General features: G+C 44.8%; 1 protein-coding gene across 2 annotated transcripts in view; it reads left to right on the top strand.

Annotated features, from left to right (window-relative positions):
- Positions 1–23: 23 nt before the first annotated feature.
- Positions 24–24,497, top strand: part of wnt7bb (wingless-type MMTV integration site family, member 7Bb) — a 50,403-nt gene continuing 25,929 nt past the window's right edge. The window contains exons 1-2 of one of the 2 annotated variants that reach the window (XM_083763237.1): positions 24–599; positions 9,532–9,758. In XM_083763237.1, the coding sequence (XP_083619363.1) occupies positions 523–599; positions 9,532–9,758 (304 nt within the window). In that variant the 5' untranslated portion in view covers positions 24–522. Of the gene's footprint in view, positions 600–2,685; positions 3,122–9,531; positions 9,759–24,497 lie in introns of those variants that run through there. The other variant, XM_083763236.1, reaches the window with a different exon arrangement.

Below are 24,497 nucleotides of genomic sequence, written 5' to 3'. Positions count from 1 at the left end.
TCAAAAGGCAGGCAACAGAGAGCGGTGAGCTGCCAGAGCTTCAGATCCGACCGAATGCACCCGATCGACGCTGTTACTGTATTATAGGGGGACAATTTAACGCGACAAAAAGGAACAAATGTTATTTAAGTTCAGCAGCAGCTGCACTTTGCAACAAAAACAACAACAAAACAAAAAGCAGGACCGAATCCAGCCTTTCCCGAAGCAACGCTCCACTCGAGAACTCATTCACCCTGTCAAGCTCCGACCCTCTCTCTCAAGTTTCAGTTTGGAATCCTCAACTAAACCACCTTTCCAGGTTCTTCGTCATCATCATCACCTCACCTGAGCTCTTTTTTTTGGATCATGGATGTCAGACGCGTGAAGATTACTAATACTATTAAGGCATTTCCCCACGTCTGTGTCGCGGGAAACGACGGCCGATATAGTACGTGCATCTGGAAAGGTTAAGAGGAGAAAACCTGCCAATGTTGTGAACGCAGAGAGTGTCTGTTCAGTGCATGGCCTCTGCACGAAGTGGGAATGATCATGCACAGACCCCTCCGAAAGTGGAGTTTATACGTGTTCCTGTGCTTTGGCATCATATACCTGAGAATTGGGTGAGTCTCTAAACCATGTAATTAGGCTATATTGCTGTTTGCACGTTGCGTAAAACATGATTATCAAACGCAATGTGGCACTGTGCCAATTATAATTATTATAATTATTAGCACACACAAATATATATTTAAAGCACAAGTCGGCATAAAAAAACGCCTGTGTGTATCAACTTTAAAGCATGAGGTTGCACATTAATCTCCAGCAGGTGTTTTGCAGTTTCAAGTCCTCTCAAATGCCTCTAGCCTATACTTCTGGAAAGCGTCGTGGGCTGTGATATATATCATATTATGGGGACGATAAGGCAAGAATACCTTTAATATTCACCGATCCTATCCTAGTAAGTGGCCAGTGGGCATGCCTACACTCACTGTCGGTGTTTGTGTTCGGCTCCCAACTAGCCGCTTGCTTTTGCTTTGTCGCAGCAGATCATTTGAGCCGCTGTCTCCTGCATGCATACCTTCATTAATAGCGGCAGTGCAGGCACACTGAGTTGTATTTCCACATTCCATTGGCCAGACGGAGTCTTTTACCTGTTTTGCAATAGCTCACCTGGCTGGATGCATAAACACCGAGGAATTCTATCCCTGCTTCCTCTGCTGCCCCCACCAGCTTATACTGTAGCACACAGCTGAAGTGTTACCATCGTATGATCACACACCACCTTGCAGCCTACTAATATATACACTGAACAGTGCGCAAAAGACGCAACAGTCCGCAGTTGCGCGCGCCTTTTGCGCAAAAGGCGAACGGGCCATGTTGAGCAGGTGAATGAGCCAGGGCCAGGGATTCTCAACCTTTTTTATTTTAATTTCACGGACCCCTATATGAGGCCACGAGCCCCATCCCAATTTGATTCCTTTTCGATTTATTTATTTAATCTCCGAGTCAGTCTGCACTGTAAAATCCTCAGGTTAAATTACGTCTGAGAGCTATAGTGTACAAATTGAACCAAATGCACCGGATCTATTTGGTGGCTATAACTATACACATACAGTACACACCATACAGCCATGGAACCCCCCTCTCGCCCTCAGGGACCCCTAGGGGTCCGCGGAAGGACCCCACTAATGAGAACCAGTGAAATATAGGGCCCATAGCAAAATATCCCTTATATATCAGTGCACGCATATACAAGCTTAGCCTATATATCCTACTACAAGATAGATCATTAAATAAGGAACTAAAGAATAGCTTATCTCGGTCGAGGTTGTTACTATACGATTTTTATAAAAAAAAATGTGTCCTTCCTCAGGTGTCCTTCCTCTCAATTCGCAGCGCACCGCGTGCCTCTAAAACCTGCACTTCCAAGTTCAAGTTCCAGTGATGATCATATCAAATGACATGCAGCTCAAATGGGGGGGGGGGGGGGGGGGGTAATCGAGGCGTTCACACATTGGCCTAATCTCACTATTTATCAAGCTAAACTGGTTAGATCATTCCTTCCCGTATTACCCAGGGTCAAATCTGTCATGATACCCTCTTCCTTTACAGTGATGGAGCCTCTGCAGGTGACGAATGAAATGCTTGGGCTGCAGCCATAGCCTTCCACTACTTAAAAAACCACGAGACAGATGTGTTTCCAATATCAAAGAGTGCCAGAAATATAACTATTATCTCTAACAATAGTGCATGGCATCGTATACTAAAAAAGCCTATAGAGTCGTTTTATAAGTTAACAACTTGTTGTGTGTCACTTCAGAACCACGTGCCAGGCCCAGAGGGCAGCATTAAAAAAAAAGGGGGAAAAAGGCAGATTGGAATGTGGATTTTTGCGCGTTTTGGTGTGTGAATGGGTGCGAGCCGAGGTTGAGGCTCACGCTGCAGCCCCATGCATGCAGCAGTGTCTCTTGTTTGTTTACTTTTGGCCGCGGCTGTGTGATGAATGAAACGCCTGTCTGTCCAGCGGATCAGTGGATCAGTGTCACTGCATTGTCCTGTTTGTGGCTGCAAAGTGGGCGGATTGCAGCGTCTCTCTCCCTCCCCTGCCCAATGGCAGGCACTGACTCTCATGAGAGCGGAGAAAGGCACGCTCTTCTGCCATCCGAAATCCCTAAAACCATCACCATTCCGGATCGGGAACCACATTCTGCAACAGTCTCTATGCGCCGAGACATGACAGAGCAGCCAATCCGCGCGCTGTCCGCCGCCGCACACGCACGCACGGCCCTGCTGGGAGCTCGGAGCTGCATAGCACCAAACGCCAACACGCCACTGGCCGCCTGACGCGTCGCTCCAAGCGGACAGCAGGGAGACACGCGCACCGCTCTTTTTGTTGGAGCCCTGCATAGAGGAACTTATAAAAACGCCGCGCGCCCGGCCCCGGGGGGAATTATTACGGAGTTTATATCCTTGATCCTTTCTTCTTTTTTGTTCTTCTTCTTCTTTATCTGCTTCTCATTCTGAATCTGAAAAAAAGTGGCATTTTGTTCAATGTCATCATGATCATCTTCTCGTCGCGCAGTGTACTGCTGTCAGTTTACTATCCTCAGATCTTCCTCATCCTCACGAGTGGCAGCTACCTGTAAGTCTCTTGATTCATTCATTTCAACTGCCCCCCCCCCCCCCCCTCATTTAAAGGTCGGAGTGGGACCCCGAAATCTACTGTACAATCTTGTAAAAGCAGCGTTTATTTAACTCTGAGAGTGTATGAGCGAATGGAACCAATCATTGAAATTCATGCACCCAGAGACACAGACCTGGCTGTAAGTTGACGCAATTAGCCAGTCACATTAACTCGTGTGTGTGTGTGTGTGTGTGTGTGTGTGTGTGTGTGTGTGTGTGTGTGTGTGTGTGTGTGTGTGTGTGTGTGTGTGTGTGTGTGTGTGTGTGTGTGTGTGTGTGTGCAGAGATGATGCATTTGGGTTTAGCTATATATATCGTTTACTTTAGAATTCCCGGTTGTTGCTCCTTGTCTCAAAGAAAAAATGCTGGTGGTAACCGTGGAATATAACAGGTATTTTATTGAGATCATTGTGTCCGTTTCATAAACAATAATAATATTTTAAGTTAAGTAGCCAGCTATATTCACCATCAAACTCTTGTGATATAGGCCAGTGATGAGTGCGAACTTCGCGATTTCGAATAAATAAAACAAAAACAAACTATCGTTTTAAATGTGTTACACATTCACATTTCTAGATGATATGTGCACTGTGCAATATAGCCTAAGAACCCAGTCAGTGAGTTTTCCACGTGGGAACACATGCAGTAATTAGTTGCTAACCAGTACGCACGCACTGACACGCTTACAGGTGGATAAAAGCGCGGCCCGTGCGAGGTGGATATTTTATAAAGATTTAAAAAAAAAAATATATATAGGCCTATATGTTAAAAGAACTGGAGTGTGGAAAAAAGCTTTCTTATCTTTGCGCCATGGTTTCCTTTGGCCACGGAGTGGCAGAGATGTTCAAGACAATTAGATGTTTTGAGATTGTCATTGTGAAGAGGAGAAACATGGGCAGCTTTTACGCATGCGAGCCCTCTTTACCTGTCAGAACTTGTGGAGGAATTACGTTTATGCATTACATCACCACCGTCTAATTCTCAGTATTCCTAACTTATAATTTCAAGCCACATCTTAAACAAGCGGAATAAAAACATCTTCCTGCGACGCTACACGTGATTGACACCATAATATGTTGCGGCTTTGAATTAAACGAGAAATACTCTTGCGAGGGGGTGGGGGGACGTTGGCTTTCTTAAATCCTTTCCAAAAAGAATTTCTCAACCATGCTCCCTTTCTTCCTCCCGTTGACTGAGAGGAGACCCTAAACCTGATGCCGAAATAGATGTGGTTTTTGGTTTCAGTTAAAAGTGGGAAGCTACGGCTAAGTTTAGTGTTGGGTTTGCACATTAAAAACGACATACCATTGTTTGTTTTGATAATTTTTAAAATATGCTTTATGTTCGGCGTTTCGCCATAAAAAAAATGTTTGAAGGAGAAACTTTAAACCGTGGATTAAGGGAAAAGGAATGCGATATTATTACCCCCCCCCCCATCCTCCAAGTATTCTGCAGTCTCTCATTACATATCCACAGCTAATGTTTAGGCGCGTTAAACTCACAGTGAAATGTGCAGAGCTGCATGGGTGGCAGATGATGAGCCGTCAACACACGTTATGGGGTCTGTTCAGAGACATATAGCTGGTTTCAACACTCACAGCACCCAGAGTTCCACTGGGAATGGGAATCATTTGGAATAGTATAAAAAAAAACAGTAGCACCTTGACCTCATTAAGCCAACATTAGTCTCAAACAGACCTATATTCGTTTTTCAAAATACAATGTGCATGCAATGTAATAACACTTCAATCTCTTATTTTTAGAACAACTGATTTTGTCTAGTGGAAATCTATTTCTCTCTAGAGTATTAGGTAGGCCTATAGCCTATAGAAGGCAAGCAAGCAATTGGAGTTCAGTGCATTTCTCTAAGTATTAATGGATTGTGGGTGTGCATGCATGCCTCTGCATTTGAACATGCAGCTTTACTTTATACCTTCTCACAAGGCTGAAATATTTAGATTTTTTCAAAATGTCTTACTTTATAGTTTAGGATTCATTTCTCTAGTTCGAGGCATTCATGGCAGCGTCTTCAGTTTTAGTAAATCGAAACTTTGTTTTATTTCAGTGATGGTAGCCTACTGGTTCTAAAGAGTATTTTTTTTTCTTGGCATCACTTAGGTAATTAGTAAAAAAAAAGAAAGGAAAAAGCATTGGTGTAACATTAGGCCAACTCGTCAACGGGTCAACATATACTGACATGCTGGGTGTAAGTTGTAAATATTAGCAGTTTGTACAGATATAGATTCTATATTTGTGACTATATAATTCTCCAAGCTGCTGGCACACGCACGCACGCACGCGCACACACACACACACACACACACACACACACACACACACACACACACACACACACACACACACACACACACACACACACACACACACACACACACACAATCATCACTAAGCAAACAGAATCGCATTTGTGCTCTTTGATGATGCAGTGATTTAAAAGCTTAGCTGTGGAATTTTCTGTTTTGCATTGTCTGATGGTCTGTGTTGCTGTCTGGCCTAATAGAACAGTGGTTCTGTGAATTAGCAGGTGTACCAAACCAAGTGACAAGGACAGATATCTATAAGGGCCACAGGGGGAGAGTTTATCACACCTCAAATTAATAAAACATCACGCTCTATTCTGACCCGAGGCCTGGAGCCGACTATGAAAATATCAGTGCAAATTTGTGGCATATCATTATAGGCAAAAATAGCTGCATTATCTATACAAGCTCGAGTTGGAATAGCCATCAGATCACAACGAGAATTGGAAACTGCGTCAGGCTCACAAGCAGTTGGCTTTGACACATAGCATTAAACGATTAACACAGCGCTGCCAACAAATGACACACAACTACTGGACTCACACAGACAAAGCAGAACACACAACGAGCAAACTAATGCACTTGACAACAAACAGCACAGACCGCACAACTGTAAGAGATGCATGATGTACTGGCCGCAACGGAGCGGCTGAGATCAACACACTATATCTTGGTCTGGCGCATTCAAGCCAGCTCTGTTCCACTTTTGTCATTTGTCATATTAAAGATTGAAATTCAGTTTCCTTAGGGGAATCTGTGACAGCTGCTGAAAGTTTGGGTACCATTAACCCATTCTGACCGGGCACCCATTTTGGTGTCGGCATCATGTTATGCTTTAGCTATTTAAAAATAGCAGATCTACAAGCTCATATCGCGCCACCGAGTGGCGCGATACGAGCTTGTAGGTCTGCTATTTTTTGAAAAATCGAAGAACGACTGACATTTTTTAGAATCTGATCTCAGGTCAGAATGGGTTCATCAGGACCAGTGTGTGTCCGGCGGAAACCTCGTGTGAATCTGATCTCAGGTCAGAATGGGTTAATAACCTATTGCTTTAAGTAGCATGAGGTGTCAAACTAGGGTTATTCATGACAAAACAGCGAGTTTTTTTCGTGCAAAACAAATGCTTGCAATGGATTCGGAATCATAAAAAAACCTAGTTTGACCCTCACATAATACTTCAGAGCAGAATGCAGAATTAAAAGGTGTCAATTTTGCCTGCAAATACGTATACTGCAGGTACCCCAACTTTAAGCAGCTGTCACAGATTGCCCTAATTAAGGAAACTGACTGACTTTGTGAGGTGTGTTACTATAGACACCTTTACAAACACATTGGTGATGCCATTTATTGGTAAGGAATTTATTCCCAGATTGGACATTTTTCGGATAACATTCCCTGACTACATGCCTGACTGTACAGCAAAGGCGCCGGAGAGGGGGTCATTTGGGTCTGAATGTCCCCGCACTATTGGGGAATGGCTGGTCTATTTATTTATGTATTTTTACCGATCGGTGATGGTGGTCTCTCCAGCACCGTTTTACATTTTGTTGCACAATCGTTGTTGTGTATTTGCTGCCGCTGCCTGCTTGCCTCTCGCCACAATGACCACTCTGGCTATAATATCCTACTAAACACGTGCAGTAAACTGCAGTTGCTCTCTAGTCTCAACTCTCAATCTCGATTATATTGTCCCCCACACTTTTTTTACGTACCGACAGCACCACTGCTGTAAAGACTTTACCGAAAACACAAGCATCAGACGTTGAAGGTCGATGTACTGTATGGGCCAGTGGTTCTCAAAGTGGGATCCCAGGACCCCCAGGGTTCCTTGAGGGGGTTCCAACGGGGGTCCCCGGCCAAATGAGTTAATATAGCATCAGCATCAGTTCAACCACTTTAACCCCCTACATGCGTTTGAAAATAGCAGATCTACAAGCTCACAGCGTGTCATAACGTGATGCTTTACAGTACACCCGCTATTTCCAAAGAATCTTGATATATATATATTTTTTATCAACACTGGGAGAAAATTCAGCCTTCAGACAAAGTTGGAGAAGCACTGATGTAGGCCAGGGCAGGGGGAGGGCCAGGGAAGGTCAGTGTGGTTTGAGTGACGTGTTCCACAACGTGGCGAAAGAGGGTGTCAAAACAAGCAAAGGCCTGGAATAGGATGTTAAACAAGACACACCTGTCCTGTGTGTGTCACATATATTTTGATCTGTACAATGTTCTGTACCACTTTCACTGTATTATAATATATGTCTTGTTGTGGTGCAACTCTTCAATTCAAGCAAAATCAAGCAGATTCAATCAAATGAACTGTTCTCAAAGATTATTCTTGAACGCAGCAACCATCACTATAGGGTATCATCCCTTCTGTCTCTACAGAGCACACCATGACTGTGTGAACAAAACCTCAGTTTTGTAAGAGATACATGCCTTGTTGCAGTTATGGTTTCATTTGAACATGTGGCTTTGAATTTAGAGATTTATTTTTTCTATCTTTGTGGAGACAGTCAATCAACCGGACCGGAGAGCGTGGTTGGCTATACGAGCGAGTTCAAATCAACATTCACATCTTTTGTTCTGAGTGGTTCTGGGGGCAACATTTGGAATTATTATCTTCTTGGGATCGAACAGAAATATGTATGATCGTCTGGGACAGAGAGGTCTCCTACCCAGCAATTCTTCTGAAGGGGGATCCACAGAATTGTCTCTCTTCTTTCCACTATCTTTCCCTTCTATCAACCCCCGGTCTTTTTGAAGCCCTCTCTCTCTCTCTCTCTGGCTCTCTCTTCTCTCGTTGCTTTTTTTTTGCTGACACACAACTTGCTTGCGTCGGCCTGCCTCGCTTGTGGTGAAACCCTTGGAGGCAGACGTCATACTTCAAAGCTGGCATTCGCCTCCGCACTCGTTTATGTCTCCTTCGTCCCTGACATGTTTGAAAAGTATGTATCTGCAGGGTTCGGACTGGTTATAAACAACATTCGCTGGTGAAAGCCCCGGGTTTTGTTTAGCTGTGTTTCCGTTTTCTTTTTACTCTCGCTTGCGGTCACAAACTAACCCATCTCCAGCATGTGTTGATATTATCACATCAAACCAATAATCAAGATCAACCCCCCCCCCCCCCCTCTCCATGCATGCGCACGCACGCACGCACCACACACACACACACACACACACACACACACACACACACACACACACACACACACACACACACACACACACACACACACACACACACACACACACACACACGGGACAAGTACTGCAATTCGTAATAATAACCTTGCAATACAACTTGACTTGTGTCAATAGCTAGCTGTACATGTTCTTCATGCATTCCCAGTTGTGGCTTGAGGATAGCAAGACATTTATAGACAGTGTTTTACAGCCGAGAATGTGTTTCAGGCGCATAATTCTAGAAATCATCGTGCATAACATTCTGTGTGACTTTCTGGTTAAGATGTGAACCTTGCCTATAAATTTGAGAGGCTCGGTTACAAATTGGGGTATGCATTGTATCTGTGCGTGGGCCCACAGTTACCTACAGTAACAATTAACACGAAACCCCAAACGTGGTGCTCTATCGGCAGCCAAACCAATGTGGAATGGCATTGTCAGTAAGCAAATAAGCACCATGTCGTTTTCCCCCTTTCAGGCTGATATAGCGTGCTGCACGATACTCTATTTTACGTTTGATGTTGGATACTATTCTCAGATATTCTTTTTGATTTACCCCTAATCCAATAAATAGCTATACTTCATGCAATACGATGCTCTGCGGACCGCAGATTCATCAATCACTGGCTGAATTGAATCCTACTCTGGAGAGTTTCAAACAAGAGTCAGTCTGACCGTTCTGCAGAAATTCTAACTCGCTGTTTTTGTGTGTGTGTGTGTGTGTGTGTGTGTGTGTGTGCGTGTGTGTGTGTGTGTGCGCGCATGCGTGCGTGCATGTGATGGTCTGTGTGTGGTGCGGTGTGTGATATATGCGTGTCTATGTGTGTCTGTGTGTGTATGGTGTCTTTTAATTTGGCAGGGCCTTGTCCTCGGTGGTAGCTTTGGGTGCCAACATCATCTGCAACAAGATTCCTGGGCTGGCGCCGCGCCAGCGGGCCATATGCCAGAGCCGCCCGGACGCCATCATAGTGGTCGGCGAGGGCGCCCAGCTGGGCATCAATGAATGTCAGTACCAGTTCCGCTACGGCCGGTGGAACTGCTCGGCCCTCGGCGAGAGGACCGTCTTCGGTCAGGAGCTGCGAGTAGGTCAGTCTGGGGTACCGCCACGCCTTTACGCACCGTCGCACAATGGCAGATCTTCAAGCTCAAAAAGTGCCACGGAAGCGACACATTTTGAGCTTGCAGATCTGCAATCTCCAGCACACGGCACCATTGTACGACGGAGCATATGATATAGGCATCACTCAGGGAGGGCAGTGCGTGTACTTGTGAGTGAGCGTTTGGCATGTGTTTGTGCTTAAATGTGTATGTGGATATTATGTGTTTGCATTGTGCTGGTGGTGGGGCGGTCCTGGAATGTTTCAAGCAGTGTTGCTTTCATCTAGGATCTTCCTGGATTATCTTATGAAAATTTGAACACAGAAAAATGCAATGGTCATACGGCGTATATGACATATACCATGTGGATGTCACATTGGTATGCAAGGTGAAAATCCCAAGAACATTTTTAGGCCCGTTTGTGGCTTGTGGACACAGATAGTCGTGTGGTAGTAACAGGGATGTTTTTTTGTTCTGAAGACAGAAAAGAGGGTTACATAACAAGCGAGGAGCATCATCATCATATTTTCTCTCCGATACAGACAGTACCAGACAGAGTATGCATCAACAATAATGGTACCAGCCCCCCTACACCCCTTTGAGCCCTGTGAAATATGGCTCTACACAAAGCCAAACCCGAGCTACACACATCACACAGTGAAAACTCAAACCAGCATCACACACTCCCTTTGACTCTATTGTATAACCATTCTTTTGCTGGCATTGCTCAAGAAGACGCGGCTCCAATAATGCGCTGCCATTGATTCCAGCCCCATCCTCTCTCCTCGTCGCCGCCCGTTTCAGTTGACACTGTTGCAGTTCCCCAGGCGGCGTGCCGTGGTGCGGCGGCAGCGCTCTCTCTCTCTCTCTCTCTCTGGTTTTTGTTGATGTAGGAACCCGCGTCAAAACCTTCTCGGTTTAGGAGCATGCCGACCATCCCTGGGCCGCGCCAAAGTTATGGAAAAGCTACCGAAAGGCACTCAAGCCCCTAATGGGGAAAACGTATGGGTTTGAAAAATGATCTAGCAAATGAGGAGACAACTAATGGTATTATCGGAGAGAATGCTTTGTGTCGACGCTGAAAATAGATGGACACATCTGTTGTTAATCGGACTAAATTGATTGTGTCCAAGCCCGCGCGGGTTCATGTTATTGTGTACATATATGTAGAAAGGTCCTATAACTGGACAAACATTTACAGTGCTTTCTTTCATTCTTTTTTCTTCTTCTTTTTTTCATTTTTCTCCTATTTTGCTTGAGGAACTTGGCATTCCACAGAGCTCTTTTGCACGGCTTTTGTTTTACAGAGATTTTTATACATTTCCTTTCATTTAGAAACTGTTTTGTTGCCGTTACAGTGCGGTTGGGCTGTGCATTTAATCCGGTGGCTCTGTGAACAATCACTGCTCTTGAGGAGTGACTGATTTTGCTCCAGTCACCCTCCCCCCTACCCCCCACAAAAAAGGCATTTCTTTGTTGTAATAATTGTGGCACTGTCTTGGAATCCATCTTATTTCTTTTGCCACCCCCCACATTGTCTTTCTTGTGGCTTTACATACCTTTAGAAGTCTAGAACTGCATGCAATGATTGCCTCTTCTCTCTATATATTGTTTCAATGATTTGTTATTGTTATTTTGCAATCACAGATGGTCTTAGTATTTTTACATAATAATTCACAGTTAAACACAGAAGGAACCCACATTTTCTTATATCTACGCTTGTTCTCTCAACATGCAAAGGGAGTTTTATTTTGAAGGAGGGTATGGGATGGAGTGTGTTAGCTCGTTTCTGACACTGATTCGCTGAAATATTCTACTTGAACCACACCTCGGCCACTGATAGGCCACTGTAACATGACACATTGCAGAAAGCTTGCGTGCCATTGGCTACCTTAGACCGGTGGTTCCCAAAGTGCGGAATCTTATGGGTCTGTAACTTGGAAAGTGTAAAAATGCTACACAGCATTTGTACAACTCTCAGAGTGCAATCATGACTGAGGATTTTACAGTGTGGATTGGGGTCCCAGAGATACAATTGGCATATGGGGGGTCTGTGACTCTAATGCAGTGGTTCTCAGGGACTCAGGTTCCTTGAGGGGGGTTTAAGCCATTAAGCTCAATTTGGTTCCATTTGTATACTGTCAGTCGTGTCAGAGTTAATGTAGTCATAGCACTTTATAGTACACAGGTATAATATATAATATAGTATAGTATGTATAGTTTACATAGATACTCCACTGTTACGTTCTTAGCTTACGCATGTTTCATGATAACTACTTTTTATGTATGCCATAATTTTTGTTATTGCTTAATGTAAATCGCTCTGGATTAAGAGCGTCTGCTAAATGCCTAAATTGTAAATTGTTAAGGGGATGTCCTTGAAATTTCAACATTTGAGGACCACTGCACACGTGGGTCCTTGAAATGAAAAAGTATGAGTTTGAACCAGTGCTTTATGTAGAGGCATCTGTGATCCAGTTTACGGCGAGGTCAAGCTTCTCCACTGCTGTGCCGGAGGTGATCAGCGAGCTCATTCAGCTGCGTACGTTGTGTCCCCACTCACTGCTCAGTCATCATGGAAGACCACAGACACACCACAATGCTCCTGCTGCTGCTCCCATTCTGCCAATTGGGGGGAATGTGGAAAAGTGGGCCATTTAACTGTGCTCACTCAACACCTTATTGTCAAAGTGCCACCGGCACGCAGCAGCGCGCTCGCTCACTGTGTGCTCTCCAAGCGCCTTTGATGCTTCCCCAGCGTTTGTGGCCATTTTGTCACTGGGTTGATTGAAGATGTAACCATGTTCTTCTCTCCGACCTACGTGTCCGTACGCATTACGGATGGCATATGAAATCATGGAACGCACCCCACACACTTCAACGATGAAATGTTCCAATCCCTTCTCCCAATCTTGCAAAATGCCCACATCATCATCCTAATCAAGCACAGGGAGGAAAAGTTGTCCGTGTCCCGCTCGCCCCATTGAAGTTTTTCATTCAAATCCCCCCAAAATTATGAACACTAAACCTTTCCCCCTGCTCAGTGATCCAGTCGAACGTTTTTGGATTGGCGGGAGTGGAGATGCCATCGTTTTCTTTTTTCAAGAGCTAAAGATCAGGCGACCGCAGGTCTAATGCATTCTCTCCGCGCTGCCTACTTTTGGAGGCCGCCTTGCCTGTTCTGGAGCTTTCCGTTTGCTTTCCAAGAGAGCACACATTAATTCGGCGGGTTATTGAGCATTATAGAACCCCCCAAATATCTTCATTCAAGGGGGGGAAAGGGGGATCGTATTTCTGAAAAGTTTGTATTTTATGTCTCTATTCCACGGTAAATGAGAAAATATGCATTCCCTTTATAAGATGGCTGGTTTTGTCACTCAGAGACATGAACATGAGTCTTAGGGTGGACGGATTGATGGAAAAATGGATACGGCTCCGTTTCGAATTGAAGCCTCCGTCCCTCAACGAACGGCTCTCTTGAGCAGAGGAGTGCTGGCTGTCTGATTATGCCTCTAACTGACAAATTGGAGAACAACTCCATAAACAAGGCCCGGGGATTCGAGACTGGCAATTTGAGCTTGTTTGTGCTTCCTCTACAAAAGCAAGATTTAGCAACCCTTCCTCCTTGTGCCCTATTCTATTGCACTGCGACTGCAAGTGAGCCCGCTGGCACGCATGGGCGCCTTGAGTACATACAAGTCCATGAAATGTGGAGTGAATTATCCAGCGCTAACGGAGATGTGTGTTATGAAGTGGCATGTTGCAGCATATTAAGACCGTAATAATAGAATTAGAGTCAAATCCTTCATCGCGTCCGCGGTGGAGGGAGGAGGTTGGTTGCAAGGCGGGCAAACATGGACTCTAAAATATGTAATCCTTTGGCCTGGTATGAGTATGAGTCATTCTCGTATATTCAGTATTGCCCCCCCATGGTATTTATTGTGCATACTTTGCATGCAATTGTAGCCTACACAGTGATGAGTCAATGATTTCAAAGATGCCCATGTTTTGGTGTATAGAGTCGGTGTAGTCTATGCCAGTAGAAGTCTTTTTAGATCACTGTTTGTTTCTCAACATTAGGTCCGGGGACCACCAGGCGGTTCAAATGGACCATTATGGGTCTGTAACTCTGAGTTAAATTAACACTGAGGATTTTACAGTGTATATTGGGGTGGGTCCCAGAGATACAAAGTTGAATCAAACTGGGGGTCCATGAAATTAAAAAAGGTTTGAGAATCACTGTTTTATAGACCAAAAAAATGATTCCAGCCCCTGTACCTTAAGTTGTGCATGTTATAAAAGTGCTCTGTCTTCAAGTTTATTTAACTTGACTCACTGCCGCTAATATGACCTAAATGCCTTTTGTGATGAATCCGCCTATTGTTTGAGTATCTATGATCCCTCTATTTCCAAGTCACTTAGCATTTTTTCTAAATGACATGTTTTGACTTGGGAAAAGCCTTATCTCGGTGCACAATCGCACATTCTTTTGGCGAACCACCTGTAACAGAGATGCCCCCCCCCCCCCTCCCCTCTCCATAGCGTAAAGAACCCGACTGACTGCAAGCGAGCAGCACACATGCAAGTTCAAATAGGCAGTGCACTTGACGTTAGCGATTAGTGCTCGGAAAATGGACACCTTTCAACAGCTACACTCAGGCATCAAAAGCCCCCCCTTCCCCTTCCCCCCCACACCCCATCACAAACTGGCCTGCTCTGGTTACTCTCTGTTTGACTTTCCAGCCAGTTTGTCACCGTCCTGATTCATGCTTTTTCATCTGAAAGAGGTTTCTTGTTGTGCCGGCGGTGAAATATTGCACAAGTTCAATGGTGCTGCCCCGTGGCTCATTGCACAAGAATGGATGCAGCCAGGAGGGACTAGGGTGGGGGGTTGGGGGGTATGGGGGCAGGTGAGTTTGTTACTTTGTTACCACTGAAGCAATGCCGTTGCCACTTTTTTTGAGTGGTGCAACCACTCTAAGGAACAGCAATGTCCGTGTTCACCTATGTGACTATGTGACTGCCCGTGTTCACCTATGAGCACCAGTATGACTAGACCAGTAGGGGCGCTGTTGTGCCAGAAACAGATAGAGAGATAGTGCTGCACTGTTGCCTGCTAATGTGAGAGAGAGAGAGAGAGAGAGAGAGAGAGAGAGAGAGAGAGAGAGAATGAGAGAGAGAGAGGGGGGGGGGGGGGTAAATCCTTTAACCTACAGATTTGATAGATTTTATTAAAGTATTGATATATATTTTTTTATCATTGATTAAATCAACCCTAATTTGAGGATCCAGGATCCATATGCTGTCTTGGTTATGCTTCTGTGAGGATCAAAACGTTTAAAATGTTCTAGTGAGACTCGAGTGAAAGATTGCGTTTGGCTCCGTTTACAGATGCGACATTCCAAAGTTTCAGAGAGCCTTCAGTGGAACATCAGTGAATAGTCCTATAGCCTTGTCATATTTGCCAGGTGGGAAATGGCCTCAGTTGGCCTCAGTTCACACAGGGGGGGGGACTTTACAGGGAAAGATAAGGAAGCTTTTGATCATTAGGCAGAGGCTCTGAGCCACTATAGTGGGAGGGCATAGTGACACGTTCTGTAAGATTTGGGCTTAACTCCGCCAACTTGGGCGCCATCTTCCTAGGATAGTAGGCTGCTAGGCTACTTGGCTACTTAGTCTGTAGTTCGTAAGTTTGCTTGTCAGTGACGCACACTGGTGTGTAGACTGTCACTGCAGTACACCATCTTCTATCTCTCTACTAATTTTGACTTGTCACAACTCTCCTACTCAATGGCTCTGGAACGACGGTGGTATGATTATAATTCGCTGTGAGAAAATGTTCCCCTCCCCTCCCCTCATGTCAAAACAGTTCTCAATGTTGACAACTTACTTGACGAGAAGACATGTGGACCTATCCTTATGGAACCAGGGAGAGTGACGAGTGTGACGAGTGATCAGTGATCAAATGTGTTCTCTCCGCAGTAAATAAATAGCAGTGTTATGTTGCACCGTGACTACGCAGATCATGATAGGATCTGTCTGTAGATGCGTTGTTAGCCACTTAGCTGAGCTAGCCTCACCTAGCCTCGCATTGACTGTCGGTCGGAGCTATTACATAATTTAATAAACGCCTTCAACAACATTCACAAACACATAGGCTACTGTAGGCTCTTATCTGTGCTCCATAACGAGCATGACACGATGTCGTGGTTGTCCCGTTTATGGTCAACTTTGCTTGTCAGACTCTGACCAACGGGTCCCCCATCTACTGCAGCTCTTAAATCAAAACAAGGCTGTTACTGTGAAATTGGATTATGTGACGGACCACTTATCTTGTGAAATTGAATGTTGTTGAAGGTTATGCTATTTTGTCATCTGACACCCAAACCATTACAGTGTTTATTTAATTACATAACATTACATCAACAATGCTATATCTGTCTCCACAGTGAGGCTGGAAAATGTAGCCTAGCAGCCTACTGGTCTACTTGTAGGCAGGAAAATGGCAACCAGAATAACTCGTTCTGAGGTAGACTCCACCCTAATACCTCCCTCTATACTGCTACGCGTCCTTCCAAAGCCTACACGGGTTGTGCAAGGACGCGCTGTGATTGGCCAGTATAGCCACTTTGAGTGGCAGTCGGGGCAAACGTTCTCGCCAGAACATTATTTGCCATTCTCTGCCTATTGGGTCGCAACTCGAACGGCCTCGAGTCGGATAAGCAAACTTCGTTTCTACAGGGCAAGAAACGGTGGTGTTTCACGTGGCTCAAGTTCGCTTGAGACGGCGGGCCTCCGTCACGGTCTGGTCCATGGAGTAATTGCGACCAAAGGTCGCAGTTAACTACGGCATTGTGCATTTCCCGCCAGTCAGTCAGTGACATCATCAGGGATGGAGATCCCTGATGTCAACAATATTAGTATATTAGATATATGTCAGAATCTCTTCTGACATTGCATAATATGTTTATCCTTCCCTATCCATCCTTCCTCTTCGATGTCTGCCTTTTGACTGATACCTGTGCATTTAAACTCTAGACAGGCCTGCCCCAATGTTATTTGTGCAGCCGGTGAAAACTAGAGTTCTCAACAGCCCGAAAATTAAGGCCCGGCCCTACCTGGGCCCTCATCAAACCCTGTACACTCAAGACACTGCCCCCGCTGCCACCCTTAGATCTCCATATATGGAGCTGACCTGTTCTGAATTCCATATGTTGATCTGAATGGTGTGCGGGCCCTACCTCCTTCCATATGTTGATCTGACCTCATCAACCCTGTACACTCAAGTCACGCTCCATATATGGCCAGTGCACGCAACCTCGCCCTTTAGGGCAGGGTTGCTTCTCGCCCTCAAGCGTCTTACTGGTATATTTAGGCCTAGTCTGCAGTTGTTGTAGGCGAGAGGCAGAGTGGCGAGAGGCACTCACGTTGGCCACAGAAGTGGGCGTGGTTAAACGAACAACCCGTGTAGGATTTTGAATGGACCTACTGTACATCTCCCGCTTTACGTCAGTTTCTTTCACTCATCGCTATCCAGTCTGTTCTGCTTGTCTCTATCAGCACCTTCTCACACCGTCTAGAAACTACAGCCGTTGGGGTGAGGTTGAGGTTAACTGTTTGATATAGCGGTTATGGTTAGGCAAGGGTTTGTGATAGGGTTACGGTTAGGCCGATGCAATCTGATGAAGCATGAAAACATGACACCTGGAGGATGAGACCCGGTTGCGGTCAAAACGTCCTTAATAAAATACTCCTATGGGAGCTGACACACAGTGTGTTATACTGTATGTTCCCTCAGTGTTCATATGTTTGTCCAGCCCCTGTAATTTTCACTTTTTTAATGTGTGAGCTTCCATGCATTTGGACTCTATTTCTAATGGGCTGTTTAAAACATGGGGGGGAGGATCATATCATCACAATATCAACTTGCGCAATATACTGTACATATTGCTTTTCAACAATCCAGGTATAATAAGGATGTTTTTTGTTGTTTTGTTTTTTTGAATATTTGTTTTTTATAGTGGGAGCAGGTGCTATATGTTCATTGTCAATAGCAGTAGCCAGATGCAAGTATACAAGCTCAAAACACGTTTCGATCTTGCAGATCTGCTATACTTTACGTCACAATCATCGTCACTTCAGCCATGTTATCGCATGTGTTGCTTGTTCGTGCAGGGTTTAAACCATTTTGACCTGGGAACGATTCTACGAATGCCTTCAAAATCCTTACAGTTTTCTCGAAAAACCCATGTTTCTATGTCAGTGGTTCTCAATATTCCATGTCAAGGACCCCCAGAATTATATGAAATTGGCCGCCGAAAAATATGTTTGTCCAGGGACCCTCCAGATGCAAAGATTTGAGTTAAAAATGTTCGCTCTGAAAGAATATATTCAGAGATTTGCGTCACATTTTCACGATTTTTGAATCTTAAAATCTTGTAGATTTGCTATTTTTCAATAGCTAAATTATAACAATGTTTAAACACCAAAAAGGGTTCCCGCCTAAAATGGTTTAAGGTTTATAGGCATGCCATTCAAAAGCAGAGTAGCCCTGTGAAAAACTGTAAGCTGGCCTCCATTTAAATTTGGTTACCATACGTCAGTGACTGTCAATGTGCTGTGTCGTTGCTGTTTTGATATGCGCACACACGCCTGCACGGACGGCCGGACACATGCACAAGCACACACACTCACACTCACACTCACACTCACACTCACACTCACACTCACACTCACACTCACACTCACACTCACACACACACACACACACACACACACACACACACACACACACACACACACACACCACTAACTACATAGTGCAGTTAATATACAATCTCACAGCCCTAGATTGATCAGATCTCTGATGATTGTGGTTTTTTAGCCTTGTTCCAGAAGCATTGCAAATATGCTGCTTTGTGTTTTCCCTGAATCTGGTGTCTTTTGGGCACTGTAATTATCGCAGACAATTACTGGCTCAAGCAGTGCAAACTATCAGCTATCAGTGCAAATCACCATTGTGGATGTCAGTGTAAGAAAAGACAGATGCCACGCAGTGCAGTTCTGGAATAAATCAATGAAGTTTATTGGCCATAGCCTTGTCTCTCACAGTCAATGCAAAGAGCAGTCAGTCTATCAATTAATTGCATCCACATTACTAACCACTTAAATTATATATTTATTATGTATTTTCCCTCATACATCAAATCTATTTGCCTAAAATAGCCGATCAAGCTTATACATTGGCTATTTTTGTTTTGCCTAGTATAATAAGCAGAATAGGAACACTGGAGTTCATATGGTCAATCCATACAGTATATTCTTTGTCATACGACAAATCGCTAAAACCGCTGATCTGCATTGCTTGTAGGTTGACTATTAACGCACACACGCTACGAGCTTGTAGGTCTGCTATTTTTGAAAAATCGTGAAAATGAGGCACAAATCTTTGAAAATTGAACATATATTCTTTCATAAGACTTATTATTTTATTTCGACATCAGGCCTAAATGGCTTAAATCGTTCAATATTAGGACATGGATATTGTGCTGAAGTACAACGGGGTGGTAGCGCCCTTCCTCGGAATCTCCTGATGGTCATTTGTGGTGAAACTGTATCCCCATTGAATGCCTCGGACACAACATGCAGTCAGAGTTAAGACTAATAATGAACTGGCTGGTCGTTTGAACCAGAGCAGGGCATTCAAATAGCTGTGCGGCTTCATCTGACGTGCATGTCTGACAAAGTGAAAGAAAAGCACGTTTGAGAAATTGCTTTTTTTTTTACCGGGCTGGACAGTTTTAACAATGGCCCTTTTAAATCTGGTTGATGTAGTCGTAAAAATAGACATCAGGGTTGAGAGTGAAAAGGAGAACGTTTCCGTTAAATATCAACTACAGGACAAACATTCCTTCCTTGAAGGCAAATCCATCAAGGAGGCTAAATAATGGCAGCCCCCTGTAAAGAAAAAAGGCCATGACTGAAAGTAAGGGCTTACAAAGTACTGTGTAAAATAACAGTAATGTGTTTTATAAACCTACATGCTCACTGGACTCGTTCCGTTTCTCATATTTTACTGCTAACTTGACCTGGGAGTCACAAATGAAATTCTTGCAAAAAAAAGGGAAAGAAAAGAAAGGAGAGAATATACTCCCCCCCCGCCCCCTTAAGCTTGTGCAAGTTGCTCTTACATAGCACCTTGCAAGGTCCACTCCCTTGTGTATGTGAATGTGTACGTTTAATAAAGACAGTCAAAAACTCATTCTTCAAAACAGGGACTTTTTCAAGAACACACAAGTGGATATTTTGACAGTGGTGAACTCTCCCAGAATCCCATCAATCAATGGACGTGGTTTGAGAACTGGCTCTCAAACGTGTTCATGAATCTGGGCCGCGGGCCGCCGGACAGCCACTCGTTCGTTCAAATGTTTAAAAAATATTCCAAATGTTTTCAATTGTTTTCAAGATATATTGAAAATAAATTAGCCAATAGGGTTCAAGTGGTTAAACAGATTTTTATGTTAATTTAACGCCTGTTTCCTGGGGACCCCCTGGAAACCTCTCAAGGACAGCTGGGATTACCCTGATACTTTTCAGGATAAAAATGTCAAAATAGCAAAAGTACCAGATATACAAGCTTAAAACGTGCCGCTTCACGCTTGTAGATCTGCCACTTTTGATACTTTTGTGTGATGCTGTAGTGTGATCAAGCGTTCGTTGACAAAAAAGTTAGAATATGGAGATAAGAGGCTAATGCCTGACAGCAACAATATGTTATCATTCAACCAATTCTGTTATCCTTCGCAGATTAAATCTGTGAATTTATCGCAAAAAGACTCTGTATCATTGCCGACACTATCACAGGTAGCGTAGATGTAGTATACTATCTATCTACAGACGTTACAAACATAGTGCAAAGTGCCCAAGCCAAAGCTGCGGACTACCTCTTAAAGCAGCCAAGGAGTTGATACCCTGTGGATAACGCCATGGAAATGATGCGTTGCATTGTGCTATGGTGGAATGGAATCGGATAAAAGCCCCCTTTTTTCGACCCATCATCATGTGGGTAGACCTAATCCTCGGCTCTCCTCCCTGTCAGTCCAGAGAAAACACACTTGGTCCATCTGTGTATGTATGTACTGTATGTATGTATGCATGGGTGTGTGAGTGCGTGTGTGCGTGCGTGCGTGCGTGCGTGCGTGCGTGTGCATGTCTGTGTACAGTATATGCATGTGTGCGTGCCTGCGTTTGACCAAATGGAAACGTGTGGGATCTTTTCCCTAACTTTATCTGATAGGGGTCATCTGGCAGCGGTCTGCAGTGTGTGGGTCGTGGTCCCCATGGCTTAGTAAAGCCCCCCCCCCCACACACACACACACACACACACAGCCCCCGGCCCACGCCATGTATCTGCTGTATCTCGGGCGGGGTGACCAAACAGTCCTATCTGCCCCCAACTGGCCCCCCGTGTGCTTGAGTCACCCAGCCTCTCTATGACACCCAGTCATACACACCCAGCGTGGTAGTGTGTGTGCACGTGTGTGAACGTGTCTGTGCATGTGTGTGTGCGTGTGTGTGTGTGTGTGTGTGTGTGTGTGTGTGTGTGTGGGAGGGGGAACTGTATGTTTTTCCTCACCCACCCCTCTCCCACCGAGAGGGGAGATTTAACTCAGAGAGTTAACTCACAATTTGGGATCTTGCAGCCCCCCCCCCCCTCCCATGTGTGTGCATGTGCGTTTGCATGCTCCTCTCCTCTCTCCCCTGGGGTGCTGTGGAGGTGTTATCAGTGGGATCGGGAGCTCTGTGTCCGCCCGTGGCTCTAGACGCGAGGGGGAAACAGGATGCGAGAGGATCAACTGTAATCTCACAGCGCGCTTTGTTTCGCACAATCCCAGGGCCGTCACTGTATTCTCTACACGCAGTAGGGCAGCCACACTGGACATTTACATGTGCCAACAATCACACCGCTACTGTGGCCACACCGAGGGGGAGGAGGGAGAGAGATGGAGGGAGAGAGAGAGAGAAGGGGGGGGGGGGTGTTTGGGGAGGCTGCTGCATGCACACAGAAAAATAAAGGTGTCAAGTGGAAACCGAAACTGGTTCTTCAAAGTGATGATGCCATGCATTAGAAGATGCTTTTTCTGGTTCAACAAAAGAACCTTTCAGACCAAGGTTCTTTTGAAGAACCCTTAATCATTAAACCCTATCGATCTAACACCATTAACTGGTGTCTCCCAGGACTCTATAGTCTACACTTGGTCCACTCCTCCACCCCCCCCCTCCCTCTACAGTGTCTACACCAAATCACTTCTGGCAAAAATCATGCTATTTACGACAAATGTTTGCCTATTGAGACATGCCAAAAATAGGGGACACTACGGTGTAAGTGGTTAAAAGGTGCTTCAAAGAACCACCTTCATAGTGTCACAAATAACCAAAAGGCCAATATGAAGATCCGCTCACTAAATCAAATGGATCTTCAGTAGGTGCTGGTTCTTCACCACAGCCTTTTAAAGAACCATCTAAGGACCATTATTCTTCTGCGTGTGCGAGTGTAGAGACTTTAGGAGGGAAAGGGGGGAAGCTGTTGAGATGGTTTAAGTGTTATTGTAGGTTTGATGAATATCAATGAATATGGAAATGCCAGTATTTTTGGATGTTTTTCTTTGTTACGGGAATGGAAACATGTCATCTGTGGCTTTATTGGACTCCCTGATTATAGTTATGATGATGATGATGATGATGGCGATGAGATCTGTGCGATGTGATATACAGTATATCACGGCACTGCGAGCAACTTCCCGTTGACCATGAAACAAATTGCGACCAAGGGAAATCCTTAAAACGCAATGCAGCCCTTACTTGAACTTGAACACACACACACACACACACACACATCAACATTTTAGGACATTTTTAATTTTATGAACTGTATTGTTTTCGCCATAAAACAGGAAAATGGTTATCCTAACGTCTGTTTATCATATTCTGGTATACATGTGGGCGACATTTGGTCCTCACAAGTACTGTACAGTAACACACGCACGCACGCGCGACACACACACACGGGTGTGGGTTAGAAAGATTCTCTGCTTGTTTTAGCAAGCCTTGCACTGCTCGTTTAAAAAAAACCATTTCATCTTCTTGCACCCCGGGGAGATCAGTCAAGAAAAGAAATATGCCTCTTTCTACATGTAGGTTGTGTGTGTGCCAGCACAGCCCTTTCCTTCCATGCCTCGCAGGCAGCTTAGTGCATGGGATCCTCAGTGTTTTTTAATGCCACCGACGGTTTAAATACCCCCATAATTGTTTTTAGCTTTACTGCTTCAAGCCCTCCTTATTATCGGAATCAAACTCAGGAACTTACGGTGCACGGCTCTGCCAAAGCATGTCATTCATTCCCCAACTACCCCCCCCCCCCCCTCCCCCACAATCGTTCCCTGTCGCACAGAAACCTCTTATCTCTTTGTGTGTGTGTGTGTGTGTGTGTGTGTGTGTGTGTGTGTGTGTGTGTGTGTGTGTGTGTGTGTGTGTGTGTGTGTGTGTGTGTGTGTGTGTGTGTGTGTGCGTGCGCGCGTGTGTGTGTGTGTGTGTGTGTGTGGCGGGGTGTGTGTGTGTGTGTGTTCTTCTGAAAGTGTTTAAATGTGTCTGTGTTTTATGAATCGCTTTCAGGCAGAAACCTCTTATGTCATTGTCCATATTCTAACTTTTTGTGTTTTTCCGTAACTCCCTAAACGCCCGTAAAGTAACGCCCTACTTCATCATACTACAGTGTCACACCACACAAAAGCATCAAAACTACCAGATCTACAAGCTCGAAAACTGGGAATGCACGATGGGAACACAGGTTATTTTTTCCCTTGAAATGTAACTCTTTTCGGGAAAGAAAATGCGATTTCCAGGCGAAAGTGGAAGTACAGCTACGGCGTATAGGCCGCCACAGTGCGGCAATAGAGTGAGAGTATGTACAATACAGTTACAGTACAGTACAGTACAGTACAGTATAGAGCCCTAGTTCTGGTAAAACAATATTATTTTATTGTACAGGGACACGGCTGCGCTAATTCCTCTAGCTGCAAACCTCATGGACCACAACTTTGTCTATAATTTGCTGGGAGCATATGTTCATAGCAACGGTACATAAAGCGGAACGGAAAACAGTAGTGGAGCTGCATTAGTCAGTTCAGCGATTGGTATACAAAGCTAGGGGCTTTCCTTATGCCGTCTGTCCTCCCCTCTGTCCGTCCCCCCCGTCCCCCCCTTTAACATGGGGCCCTGTTGCCACGGATTCAGCACCAGCAATGCAAGGACCGCTTATGGTTGAACTATATATAATCACTTTTTATTTGCTACTATATCAGAGTTGTCAGGCAGAAACCTGTCCCGGGTATACCTTTTCTGCCTTTATTGATAGATTGGAAGTTGACAGGAAATGGGATGAGGCGGGCGGCATGCAGCAAAGGTCATCGGGATCTGGAGTGGAACCCGCGCCACGCTGTTAGGTCTATAGGTGCCCAGGCTGCACCAGCCACCCGGGCCTTTAACTGTTTCTTTTTATTATTATGCCATACTTGATCATACTACAGTATACTACACTGTACTACAGTACAGTGTCACACAAAAGTATCAAAAGTAGAAGATCGACGAGTTGGAAACGCAGCGCAATCTTGTTGAGTTTTTTATTCTCCAGCGCATGCTCCATGCCCACTCCACCCCACTAGACCAGAA

Source organism: Protomyctophum parallelum, assembly GCF_964188405.1.
Source record: "Protomyctophum parallelum genome assembly, chromosome: 4".
NCBI lineage: Eukaryota > Metazoa > Chordata > Actinopteri > Myctophiformes > Myctophidae > Protomyctophum > Protomyctophum parallelum.
Note: the sequence above shows the minus strand (reverse complement) of the source record. Positions and strands in the feature narration are given on the sequence as shown.